The following is a 14128-nucleotide window of genomic DNA, read 5'->3' on the forward strand; positions in this document are numbered from 1 at the left end:
TTTTACTAAATATCAGTACTAAATATCCTTTTTTAATGCATATAACCTAAGCTAATCGATTGTTAATGCAATAACGACAGAAAAGTCAAGCCTAATACTAGCCACATTTTCTCTACTGCATAATTAATCGCTTTATGTTAATAAAAATATATAGGCATCGGCAATTATCTACCCCAGGAGTAGAATTATCACAGGATGTCGTCGTCATAAGGCCGAACCCCGTACAGCACCAAGGCCCCCGAACCATCGAGGCGCAATACTCCCGCAGTTCATGCTATTACGCTCTTGACATATTAGTCCAAGCACAAACCCGCCTGTATTCACCGTATTTACCACTTCGATCATTGCCAGAAACCAGCACCTAAAAATGGCTCTTCTCCAGTGCTTGACACCCTTTAATCACGACTATCACTCGGGCCCACCCTTACAACCCAGACCTTAGCCTACGAGGCCTAGCCTAGACCACGCCTGATTAGAAGAAGTACCACGAGACCTTCGTCCCCCCACCCTCCTCGATGTTTCACCTTTTTTTGCACGGATCCAAAGCTTCCCGAGAGTGCAATAGGTAGTAGCTAGGGGGGTTGTCAATCTCCGACATCTACTAGTTGCAGGAAGGCAATGCCTTGGCGTAGATTCCGGATGTAGAGTAGAGCCACATATAACCGAGCGACTATCGCAACCGATCTTGGTGAGGGATCGTGGGAGCCAGCTTAGGGATTCGCAGGAGTTGAGAAGACTATGTATGCAGTTGGCAAGGCGGATTGTTGACATCATGACCGATTCCCTCTTCTAGTGAGCTCACAAGAGTCAACCGATCCAGACAACCGGATTTTGAAGCCTGTGCGAGTTGAGAGACGGGTTCGTAGTGAGACTTACGCATGGGGGTAGGTTATGTATGAATTGGCATCTGTCTGATAGGAACAGTGCAGGATAATACAGGCAGAGACCATGCGAAGCATTTCGCGCTGTAACATCTGATGCAATCGCGACTTCTGAACGCATAGCTTTTTGTGCATGCGTGGAATAAGGAATATCATGCGAATATTAATTTATTCTTCTTGACTAAAATTGGCCGCTAACTCTACTTTGCGCTTGATCGGGTATATCAATCATGTATGATCACTCGATATTTATTATCCCCACGCACTTCAGCTTGCAAATAAAATCAATCACCGAGATATACCGCCCTTAAAAATTGATAACAATAATCAGGAACATCACAATCTCCGCTTGTAAAACGTGTTCGTAGAGCATGCTCAAATTTCAACCACCCGTGGTAATATTCCGGCGACCCCATTTCGCAACCGTGTAACCCATGATACCTCCTGAGCGGCATGCTCTAGCCTAGATCTTTATAGGTGCATGGAGGTGCGGGAACAGGCGGTAAAAAGATATTGAATATATGCGCCAAACCCGGATCGAACGGGTGACCTTCAGATTATTTGACTGAGTGTTAACTTCAGTCTGACGCTCTCCCAACTGAGCTATTAGCGCATGGTGTCAACAACAAAATAAGAGGGTTGTCAACCAATCTTTTTCCTAATAATTAAGTTGGCACAATAGTAAAAATATTTGTACTTCTCCCCAAATCTATTTTTTGCTTCCGACAGGGTCGCAAACTCGGGCAAATAATTCTTCAACGTACTCAAGCTTTCCATGCATGACGTACATAAGTTATATCTTACGGTGTCCCAATCCCCCCGATAATCCACGTACCTAGAGCTGAGTGAGATCTGATGATGCGGTAATCGCGCGGTTTAATTTTAATACGAAAATCGTTAAGATGCCATGTGGTTTTAACCCAATACATGCATGTACAGTCCTATTATGCTAAATAGAAAATAGGGCTCAATTACTTACCCAAATCAAAAACCGAATCATTCAGCTACTCGATCGAACAACTAAAGTCGAATTCGATGCCCCGGCTGTCGTGGGCGGAGAACCCTGATACTTGTATTTAGTTAATTCCGATATTGCAGATGTAGAGAGGAATGTACTCTAGAGATTTATCTCAGGACCATCACCCTTGTTCCCCTACCGTCAATGACCGATATCACACCATCCCATGGCAGTCCATGGATGTGTAGACGACGCATACCCTGAAGAAAAAGGCTATGATATACCGATCCGGAATTCGAAACTGGACTTGCTGGATTGGAATTCCCTACTAATAAGTACTAGACGCTCATAGTATTTAGCTCTATAGAGCCAAGGCTAGTCCCTAAAGGGCAAGTTCACCCGCACCAATCAAACAATTTTTATAGGGAAGCTTCTCGGATATCCCAAGATTGTAATGCAGATAACCGAATATCCGACCGTGAGCTTCAGAGTCTTTAGTAACGGACAAGTATTACTCAAGATCAAAAAATATCACTCCGACACAGGCAGGATTGCCATGATATGATGATGTGCATCCCCTTTCCAGGCACTGATTGTATTGAGAATTAGTTATCTGGTTCTAGTTAGAGATTATTACTACATTAGTTTCTTGATGTCAAGTAAACAACATACTGGAAACAACAGGGAGAGCGTGCAGATAAAGCTACACACTGGATTTCTAGCGTAGTTTGGTTTAAAGAGAAGGAAGCTTGCGAGTAAATGTATTCCATCCAAGTCTTAGCAGCACATGTTCTTATGCTACTGCTTCCCCCCGGCTAGACCTTCGACGGGATATCTAAACTGTATAGTCTTCATTGGCGTGGTCAGGAACGCTTCTGATTGGTTGAATAGTCTGCATATACACCACAAAGAATTCACTGCTCCCGACCCGGAAGTGAAGAGGTTTGATATCGAATTTTTTTTTTATAAGCTATATATCAATATTAGGAGCCCTTTATTGAGAAGACAGAATTGATATATATCATAGACAACTGACTACGTAGATTGTATTATTTCACTCTCTTAGGCTTTAGCGAAACTACGAATCTACATAGGTGGTCAACTTTAGAATATTTGCGGCTGGAGATCGCACTACACTTGTATAATGAAGGGCAGTGCCAACACGAGCCCTTTTTTAAGTGAGCTATTAATTGTGAAATTCTGCTAGTACTTTCTTCTTTGTTTAGGCCATGTACATACCGCTCTATTCATAGCGTTTCCGAACACGACCAATATTGCATGACATACAAAAAGGTGGATTTGGCGCTTTTTTGTATGGCATGCAATAGCAGTCGTGTTCGGAAACGTCATGAAATTAGTAGTAGAGTACGTATGCAGGTATCGGCTATTACTAGTATATCAGCCTCACAATGCGAGGGAAGTACTCGCGACAGGCATGAAGTACCCGAATATGCGGCTGCAAGCTTTTGGTGTATTTTTGTCTTCTACTCCAATGAAATTGCAGATTAGGACGTGCATTTTCGGGTACTTGTTACCTGCTGCGAGTAAGAACGCAACCTTACAGAGCCGTGATAGTCAATGTTAGCATCGTTTCATGACAATGAGAGACCCGAAAATAGCACAGGTATCGCGCTTCGAATGCTTGGACCAGTGCTCCCAGTGAGGTCGTACTATATCTTGCGAGTGATACTTCATGAGTTCATGGGTCATAATTCCCGACAGAGCGGTTGAGGGGGGGCCAGGATAAGTGTCTAGGCAACCACCAGTTGCAACGCGTGTGTGAAACCATCACCTCCGCTAATCCTACTCCTCCGAGGCTTAGAGCTAGAGCCTAGAAGCCAAGAACTTTCCGTGCATCAATGAAATGAATTGTATTTGTGCGACTAGCTATATTGGCCGCCGATGTACTAGGCCCTTGGAGATAATTTAAGGCGATGCAATCATGCAGAATTCAATGGCCTGTTCCTTGGTACATGTGCTGAGGCCGAAATGTGTGGTCAAAGAGCTTCAACCGTTTTCTTATGGCCAAATCAGCATACTACCTAGAAATTATATCCACAGCGATGCCTTCATGTCCGTTAAGCAGATTTAGGGTGTACCCGAATGTCCACAAAAAGCACCGAGCTGACATTTCCCACGGATTTTCCCGGTGGACTATGTACCTACTCGAATTACGAATAGGTAGCCCTATCCTTTTAATTTTATCTGCGAGCCCCCACAATGCGGGCCGTCCCGAGCTGGTTCTCTCCTCTCATGGAGGCTGTCCTGAGTGGGGGAACACCTTTAGCTGGTGGGGCCTGGTGGTTGTGAGTGATGCATGATTGTAGGTACAAGGCTAAACAACTCCATACAACCAGGGGTGTTGGCGCAACAGTTGATTGTTAAGGGGGGACTGAAACAATTTTGATACGCCTACCCAGCCAGACGGTTCGGGATTGTATTCTTGGGGAACGATTTCCGACGGTTTGGGCGCTACAGTTCAACCACCTGTCATTGGGTAGGAGGGCAGCTCCAAGTAGACGTCCTCGCTTCCAAAATAGTCGCCATCCTATAAACACGTTACAAACAACCAATGATCGATGTAAACTAGACACAAGAAGTATTCAGGCCCGTGTCTCAGTCACCCCACATAAAAGATGAGCAAAAGGCATTGGGAGCTGGGTATATATGCGTGTTTCTCTTCCCGCAAGCCGCATCTAGAGAGCCTGTCGAAAATAGGGGAAAGTCCCGGAAACCCCTACCAGCCCGAACAGCGAAGTCAACATAAACCAACTTCTGTCGGAATTGTTATTCACTTATTTTCTCTTCAATTGAAAGGAACCTACTCTAATATGGTGGTAGCACCGGTGATCCAGCGCTTTAAGGGCAATTTGCCGGGTCGATGCGGATACTAGGAGATGGCGACCCAAGCGGCTGGTAACAGCAAATACCAAACTGTCGTATCCGATCGGCTGGAGAAATTTGTTGCAGATCTGCCGGTAAACAGATCGCCTTTTGATTCCTGAGGACTGATACCACCCACAAAATCGATAAAATCATTGATTGGGTTTCTGATTGTTCCAAAATTTCCTACTGTGCGATGTTATTCTGGTTATGCCTATAAAGAAGTTCAAGTTTTAGCAAAATGAGTACTTTATCAAGAGCATCCGTTGTGCTTCAAGCTCCGGCTTTGCTTTGACCTTCTTTCTGGAACAGATAGCAGCAGCATCATCCCCTGTTATCCCGAAGGTAAACCGCAGAATAATCACTCCAACACGTCCCGGGGGCCCGTCTCTCTACCCCGGCTCTATTGCACCGGCTGCAACATGCTGGCACCTACAAAGTTGGTGCTCGGGCGCCGATTCCCAATTCGTTAAAATCCGATGAGCAATCGATGGTCCGATCCGGTCATGCGTAGATCAGACATCAACATTACCTGTTACCGGGTACTTGGTCTCAGACGATGCCAAAGCTTCAATCAACTTCACCCCACCACCACCACCACCACGCCAGGCCAGACCAGGCCAGACCAGGCCCTGGTAAGTCTGCCTTGCTTGAAGCCACTTGAGTTGGAAAAAAGCGCCATATTGATTATGGAAACAGGATTTGTGAAACGTAGTTAACGAGTTGCATTTGAAACATTATGTGGACTTCAAAAGCGTAGGCACCAGGCTTAAAAAAACGCCGTGTTTACTGAGTCAAGCGGGGTTCATGAATCTACGGCTTAAAGTGAGTCAATCAACGAATTGAGATGTAAATGCAAAGCTATACAAAATACCATGATGCCATAATCGCAGGTGAGGGGGTATGTTGGGATTTCGAATTTCCCTTCAAGCTGGTCATTATGTATTTTTTTCTGTAAACTTTTGATTTTGAGTGTCTGCCGAATTGGAGATGAGAGGAGTGTCGAGAATATGGGAACTGATCGAAAAGTATGAGAAAATCTTAAAGGAATATATGCGCGTAATTTGCCTCGGCCCTGCGATAACTATAGCTATAATAATCAGTATTCCTGAGTCTCTCACGTTGTCATATCTATTCTATATTTACAAAATATAACACGGTTTCCGGCAACAAGCATATCGAAGTTGAACTACCGCGAGGTTGGCATAAATCGTGCAGAGATGCTCCAATGCAAATCGTCTAGAAGGTTATGTGAATGGAACTAAGCTTAATTTGTAACCGTTTGGGGGAAAGTCGATGTAAAGGCGGTTTGGCGCGCGCTGCATGACCTGGAGTAGTAAATTCGAGGAGCACCGGCCTAATACCAAAAAAACAGACAGGAAGCTAACCTCAAATGTAACTCAGCACATTTTATTAGGTTGGGTATCTGGTCAATCGACCCTGCTTTTACGTTAAGGTGTTTCAGATTTTCCGATGATTCAAATCCCACTACTTGAGAGGAGCCAGAATCGAGTGGTCCGCCACCTTTATACATGGCGAACCGGAGAGTGGCCCCACCGTCGACTGCAATGTAATAAATTGCTCTGACTTGTGTTTAGGTAGATAAATCGGCAGACGTGATGTCGGAATCTAGCCTCAATATGCTGAAAAAGCGGTAGATGAGTTGACATTTGACCCCCGTCGGTGATCGCGGGATCTTAGACCATGGTCTCTTCGAGCTTCTAAATACAGGTTAGTCATTAAGCACCCCCATAGAGATAAACATTTGAGTAACACCAAATTTCTCAGCGTTTAAGCGGTTTTAACAGTAGCACGGGGTAAAATACGCATGCGAAATTTGCATAGCCAATTATCAGGGATTTTCCAACAGGTGAAATGGAATTATTTGCCACCTTTCCCCCCTGATCTTAAATGAGGGTGTTACGTGGCTGATGTCGATAACAATTCCTCATGTTCTTCTGTTTTTTGAAAGCAGTTACATACATGGATTTATTGACCCAGAAGACTTCTGTTCTGTTCCTAATTGAGGTTTAAGGGATATTGCATTTCATTCTGATTTTAAAAACCACCAACAATTTACTAGGCCTAGATCTTTCGGAGCCCGATCTCACTTCAGCTTGGTCACTCTCAAGGGGTTTGTATTCAATGACATCCATCTTGCAGATATTTTCAAGGTGTTTCCAAGCTAAATAACAGCAACAATTCCTTTAGATCACGTCATCGTGCGGTTTCCCCAGAGACCTTTGACCCGGCACGCATCTCTCATAAAAGCTCGCCCAATCGGTATATGCAGAAAAACTCTTCAGAAACCACCTGCAGAAGGTTCAATGCCTCCCATACTTGGCGTACAGATGTCTAGTCTAATCCTCAGGGAAAACTCGGGTTGACATGAATTACAAACTTCCCCTCTTTTTTTTATTCAGATGCAGATAAGTGCCTAGTAGTAACTCTAAGTTGAAGAAGGGATTATTGGATATCGTAGGGAAGTCCTCCATCTTATTCGGAATTTATAACTAGAGATCATATCTCTATTCAGATCTATATCCCACTAAAAGAACGGAAGTGACGCTTGCAGACGGATGGGTCCTGTCGGTAATCAATCGTGCGACATTGGGTCACAACCTGCCCCTTTCTCTCCCTATACTGACCTAGAAAGTATCATGTGGTCAATGGTCCTCTCACAATCAAGACCCAAAAGCACCTCAAATAAAATGTGACAAAACTCACAAGTCCAATAAAGTCGACGTGAGATTGATCAATGCCCTTGAGTAAGACCCTGCTTGTTTGAACTGTGTGTGGATAAAATCGAGAGCCAACGACTACCTTCCGGCTATAGATCAAGGCATGGACCCCATCTTTGTATGCAAAGGCTTTGTGGTCACCTACAGAAGTTACATGTATTCAATCTATAGGGGACACGTGACAGGTCCGCGTGGTCTTCAAGAATCCGGCACACGGACAGCGAAGAGAACCCCATAGGCCTCTTAACTTCAAATTCTGGTTCGTAAGATAGGTATATTGTGACGAGAGATAAGGTTGCCAAAGAGGGCCTAGAAAGAAAAGTTAGTTCCTGGTTGAGGAAAAGAATGCAGAAATAGGATCCAGGGGCAGACATGCAGAAAGGAAAAACCAATTAAATAAAACGGGTATTATCACTCTTTCATACCCTCGCACAAGGATCACCCAGCACCAATTTGGCCCGCCTAGACTCCATAGAATCGACAGCGGACTCTGGGGCACATACCCTACTACCCTACTACCCTCAGATGATTGAACGCCAAATTGCAAATCCCATTCGTTGATCGGACTCGGGACCCTAGGTTACATATGTCAAAGATAGTTGGGTAAGACCACTTTATTGTATAGGGCCTATATTGACATAGGACCCCGATATAAACATGGACCCCCTAACGGCAGATCGGGGCAGGATCTCATTGGTGAAGATATACTACTGTATGGGAAGATAGTGTAAAAGGGCTGGGCTGGTTGAGGCCACGGCCTGCTCGCTAGATTAGAGCATTATATGACCCCTGCACTCGCTGCCTCAATGACGAAAGTATCGTCCATTAGGTCGTGTGTTCCTGCAAGACGGGTGAGGGAATTGGGCTTGCCCCAAGCTTTTGGATGTTTTGTCCGAAGAAAACGTGTATGTACGAGTCATCGACATTCCTCCCTTTGAAAACATAAAAGTATGCAGCCGATATTCTGAGCCTGTTGTGTTAGGGCACTCAATAGCAGCTAGCTTCGACATGAATGGTGGATCAGACAATGCGCACCGGTTTTTTGTCACACAGACTTAGTAACTGCCTAGAGAATTGCTCCAAGACATATATATGTGTGCACATCGGGACTAAAGGTGGATTTAATTATCATTAATGCTATCATTTTTATCGTTTGATTATCTCGCCTCATCTGGAATTGTTTTCATCGATCTCTAGATTTAGAGGTCTTGCAGGAAATATTGCTCATATGAAAGGTATCTAATTTGAGCCATTACCTATCCGGGAAGCGAACCGTCTCAAATACATAAACCACTGCACGTGTCGTAATATATATTACGTGCCCGGTGTCGAAAGCGTGTTTCACAGACTTGTGTAGCGTGGTGCCGAACACTTTGAGAAAGCTCAGGCTCAGACATGGGAGATCTAACATCCTAGACATGGACGAATATTGACAATGCTCCGTCCTTGCTTCTTAGTAGCTTTTCTATTTAATTTTAATGTTCGTTGTCGTATTATGCTCAAAATCGAGATGAGACTTTGCAGGTCAAGCAAGTATCAATCCAGTCAACGGGTAGTGGGAAAATAGATAAAACTCCCAAATCAAATAAATAAAAGGATACTGACGTTAAGATCCCGAGTGACGGCAATGCCCGAAGGCGCCGAACCTGTGGAACATTCCTGTGGTTAGGCCTCGTGCGAAAAATTTCTCCGACACGCTTTAAAAAGATGAGAATGCTTAGTTTTAGAGGACTGTGCGCACACAACTCAAAAAGGATATCGAAAAGCCCAGAATTCTTCGCTACCAAATTGGCGGGAAGCCATTGAAAGAAGTGGAGTAAGTAAGAGAGACATGCGAAGCCGCGGAGATGACTATGCAACATCTGATCTCAGGGCGACTTTCTACCTGTTACGACAATGGGGGTGTCAAGGTGGAATGAGGCATCCCGAGACCCCGGTCTTGGATCGGGGCCACCCACGCGAGTTTCTGAACCAGCAGCTTGGTCCATTCGAAAGGGGTTCTCCACACCCTCTACAGCGGAGACATGTATTGAATTGAAGTTATGTCGATTTCTCGATATTCAACGAGAGAAGTGTTTTTTTTTTCTTTCTTTCCATGTTGTTTCAGAAACGTCAAGACCAAAAGCAAGGCTGCCTGCCTCTCTTCCCCCTCCCATTAGCATGCCTCAAGTCAGTAACCCTCAGTGTCGGCACAGACTTCCCTCTAGATCTCTCCAATGCATACTTTACCTTTACTGACTTTCCCACGCGGGGGGGGTTCGTCCGCCCTTGCGCACAGACACCGTTTTTTCCCGGAGTAAGGCAAGCATGAAAATGTGAGGCTAACGACAGGACAAGCGGAAACGGGTCCTCGGTTCTTCTTCATACAAAGATTCCTTGAAACAAGTGCTAGCTCAAGTCTTTGGAATTATCAATTCCCAATTCCACGGTTTGAAGTTCTCTCCGTAACGGGTAGTACCATAGTGAGAACAGACACCATAAAACTAAGACCGGGGTTATCGCGGCAACCCAACCAAGATATGCATGCCCGAACGGTTGGGTCACAAGAATGCAGGAAAGGCTATAAGACGATTGTTGCTGCAGTCTGGACGGGGGTGCCAATCCCCGACTTTTCTCATACCTTTGATGGCCCCGTGTTGTGTTGTTCTGTGTGTGTGCGTGTGCTCTTTTAACTAGCGGTGTTGTCGTGCCCTTTTTCCACCACGTCCAGCAAGTCGGTAGCAGCACCAATCCAGTAGAACACAACCTTCAACAGGATTTTGCAAATATATTCACCGTTCCCCAGCAATTTTCGGTTTCGTAGAATCCAAATCCAACCCAGGCCAGAACGACAGTAAAATGAGGTATAGCAAAGCTCCCCTTCCATTTACTTATTCTATCCTTTCTCATTTGTGTGCATGATGTTGTAGTAGTGGCTCAGATATCGACCAAAGCAACCCTGAGTCTGAAACTTGGTCGCTTGACCCTGTTTACAGAACAACGATCGAGATCAATGGACGGCTGTACCAGCAATGGGCTCTGGAGAATGGGACGTCTTTCTCCCCCGTCGATGAGGTATTCCAGTTATAACCTTTCAAATGTTTAGCTGTATCTGTGTCAATTCCATACTGAAATTTGTCTAGGATGAGAGGGAAAGGCTTGATAGAGTGCATAACGTATTCAAGCTCGTTTTCGACAATAGATTAATATTTCCACCCGTCAACAACCCTCAGAAAATTTTGGACTGTGGTTTTGGTTCTGCTGCATGGGCAGTGGAGGCCGCTGAAAGATATCCGAATTGTGAAGTCCGACCCCAGCTAAACAAGCCAGGTAGTTGATAAAATTAGCCTTTTCTAACAACGAGTGCTAGGTTATCGGTGTTGACATTAGCCCACATATGATGCCAGAAGAAACGCCTACAAATTTGTGGCTTCAAGTAAGTAATCTTTGGTTAACTGAAGCTAATCAAAAAAACCTCAAAGTGACTGACTAGGTCTACTTACCGTAAAATGAAGATCGATGATTTGAATCAACCTTTCACATTCCAAACAAACGAGTTTGACTTTATCCAATCCCGAGAGGTTATGGGTGGTATCAAAAAGGATCGATGGTCATCATATGTTAAGGACTGTGTTCGGTAAGTTTATAAGCAGTTCTAGGGATGCCCCCAGTAAAGGCTTGGTCAAGTCCCACAATCAGTCCACCTGAGATTCAATAGCTTTATTGAACGATTGGTGGAACAGGCTTTGTATGATAAATATGTCTGACGAACATAGTATCCTGAAGCCAGGGGGGTGGTTACAGCTCGTTGAAATTTATCCCATGATCCAGTCTGACAACGGTATGATCGACGACAATCACATCCTTCGTCAGGTCAGCAAGAATTACTTCAGCTCCATCGAAGATACCAAGGATCCGCGAGCTCCTTTGAAGCTGGATTCCATGATGAGGGAAGCGGGGTTAGTTGAGCTGGGAAGCAGAATGGTTCAATTGCATTTAAATGGATGGTCAAATGGTTAGTTACCCGTCTTATCCTTTCGTCATCAGCTACTGTTACAAACTATGAGCAGTTGCTGTGTCTTAGCGTGGAAATAAGCATAAGGACGTCCATGGACCGAAACAATCGGGACTGACAACGTTTGATGCGCACGGATACATTTTATCCAACTATTTTTCACTGTAACTTACTGACTCCTTTTTTTTTTTAATCACAACCATCAGTCGAGCGTGATCGCCTGATTGGCGAGAAATATGGCGAGGTCTTCAAGGACTGTATTGAAGGTCTACTTCAAATCCCATTCAAGGATAAATTTGGAATGTCCATAAATGAAGTTAGGGTCATGGCCGCGCGATTTCGACAGGAGGTGGATAACAAGAGCCTCAAACCATATTTTGGACTGTAAGTCTTTGTCAATATCCCAAAAGCAAGCACTAAAGACGAGAAGAGCTTATAGTTGACCATTGCCTCTCTAGGTACATCTCGATCGGACGCAAACCCAACCCATAACAGGTACAGTTCCAGAAGGGACTTTCAAAACAGAAAGGACTCACTTCGACCTACACCCATCATGAAACTTCAAATCAGTGACAGCGATAAGAAAATCAGCCTGGTGAAAATTAACATAAGCATAGGGATACAAGTATACGGGTGCTTGAGGGAAATTGGAGTTACGGGGTATACAATGAATTGGAGGAGCTATTCAATAGACATACAGTCATATTGACATGCGAGTTTTGTAGGGTGCAGTCATTCATTCGATTTAATTTTTTTTTTATTTCAAGCGAGTGGTTTTGTCGCGAACTTTAAGGTGCTGCACTTCGGGAGATATCCTTCCACCACCCATTTCGAATTCCGAGTTTGTCGAGATGACTATTTTCCAAATCATTTATTCATATTCAATTTAATATTTCTTTCCATATTTATTTCAGCAGGAAGGTATGGATGTCGTGATATCTTCTTGTTCAGTTTCCCATGGCCGATATTTCCAAGGCTTATAAGGCCTAGGGTGTTTCCGAGATGTTTCGAAGAAATGTTTCCCAAAGGTGTTTCCGAAGGATGTTTCCGAAGGGTGTTTCCGAGAGATGTTTCCGAAATCTCCCGCAGGTCGTTACAAATTTTTCCAGCCGGCGGATGAATGTACCAAACTTTATTTTGTTTTTCTCGTTCATATTCTTTAATTCAATGCTTGCTGAAAATAAGTTGCAGGTTGGAATTGCTGCTGTCTTTCGACGCGGATTGTCGTATGCTAGTTCCAAACAGACCTGTTGCAATCAACCAATCCGAACCAACCGGCCAATAGTACGCTCTTTCTCATCAGCTATGCCACCATTTCAGGATCCACCAACCAGACGATATGTTCCTGACGACAAAGATAATTATCTGGAAACAAACAAACGCATCAGCAGGTATCTCCCACGATGCACTCGTCCTCCAGATATCACCTCGGTCTCAGTTGGGGGGAAGGATATGCAAAATCATCTGTTTCGGCCGAAAGAAACTGGATCTCTCAGTTTGCCCATAGATCTAGGAGTTCAATTGCATCCGTTTCTTGGATTTGAAAATTATTCCATTCTTTTCCTGATGTTCTGTTTGTATTTTTGTTTGTGTTGATTCCGGTGTGCTGACAACGAAGGAAGGGAGAAAAAAGAAGGGGTGCTTTCGTTGTGGACCAAGTACATGTACGTACACCGCCGGTCCACTCAATAACCTGGGTGAGCAACGAGCAGCATACGCGCAGAATTGGCAAAATCAAAGCTAACTTTGCAGAAAGCTGCCTGGCGTTTAGCCGAACGCGGTCTGCTGCGTCTACTCGTAAATTCATGACGTTTCCGAACACGACTGCTATTGCATACCATATAAAAAGCGCTAAATCCACCTTTTTGTATGTCATGCAATATTGGTCGTGTTCGGAAACGCTATGAACTTACGAGTATATCAAGGATAGCAAACATAGGCGAAGAAATCACATGACTCTCTTTTCCACAGTGAGTTATGTAAGCTCACGTTTCTATGTCTGCCAGGAATTTGGGTGCACTCACCAAATTCTCCTGACCCTGCTTATGTATCGCCATGGCGAAAAACTCAGAGAGCAACTGGAATAACAAGAGGTGGCCAGCTTAAGAGAGAGAGGAGAGAGGAGTGGGAAGCTGCAAATTGAATGGTAGGAGGAGGGGGTACGTACCTCTTAGCTGGTTGTTACTTGCTTAGGCCACCATCTGGCCAGCTGTCTGTGGGGTCTGTAACCATTTCCATTCAGGAAGTGACGACGAGGAACGGTAGCGAGGAGGGTCCATGCTCTTCAATGTCATGGTGCTTGAATGGGGGAAAAACTAACGACGAGATATCAAACAAAGACAGGTGTGCACGGGAGCAACCTGATATTTGCGAGGCAGGAGGTGCCGATACATTGCCAATAAGACTCCGATCTAGATGTGGTTCCACGACCATGGGATCTTTGCAAGCAGCTCACGGGCCATCTTCCCGTTGGTATGCACCTCCGTGCTTTAACAGGTTTTTCTGCCCTTTCTGCCTTTCTGCCCTGCAGTCAATGCTAACTCTTGCACTTCTCCCTACTCACCCTCCGAAAGCCTCTTGACCTATAGGTATTTGAACCGACGATAAACCGGCGGGAAATTGCGTCTGAAAATGCATGCTCTTTCTCTTCTTCTGGTAAGGATATTTCGCA

General features: G+C 44.6%; 2 protein-coding genes across 2 annotated transcripts; one reads left to right on the forward strand and one right to left on the reverse strand.

Moving 5' to 3' along the window:
- Positions 1–807: 807 nt before the first annotated feature.
- On the reverse strand, positions 808–1002 carry H6S33_006835 (uncharacterized protein; the record flags this gene model as incomplete). The annotated part of the gene is made up of 1 exon (XM_044838190.1): positions 808–1002. One exon carries the CDS (start codon positions 1000–1002, stop codon positions 808–810), a length of 195 nt encoding a protein of 64 aa, XP_044689653.1.
- Positions 1003–10301: 9299 nt separating this feature from the next.
- On the forward strand, positions 10302–11845 carry H6S33_006836 (uncharacterized protein; the record flags this gene model as incomplete). The annotated part of the gene is made up of 7 exons (XM_044838191.1): positions 10302–10306; positions 10373–10517; positions 10586–10747; positions 10813–10878; positions 10958–11079; positions 11219–11457; positions 11664–11845. The coding sequence occupies 7 exons, from the start codon at positions 10302–10304 to the stop codon at positions 11843–11845; spliced, it is 921 nt and encodes a 306-aa protein (XP_044689654.1).
- Positions 11846–14128: the final 2283 nt, after the last annotated feature.

This window comes from Morchella sextelata (genome assembly GCF_020137385.1).
Source record: "Morchella sextelata strain SCLS chromosome Unknown scls_21, whole genome shotgun sequence".
Taxonomy (NCBI): Eukaryota; Fungi; Ascomycota; class Pezizomycetes; order Pezizales; family Morchellaceae; genus Morchella; species Morchella sextelata.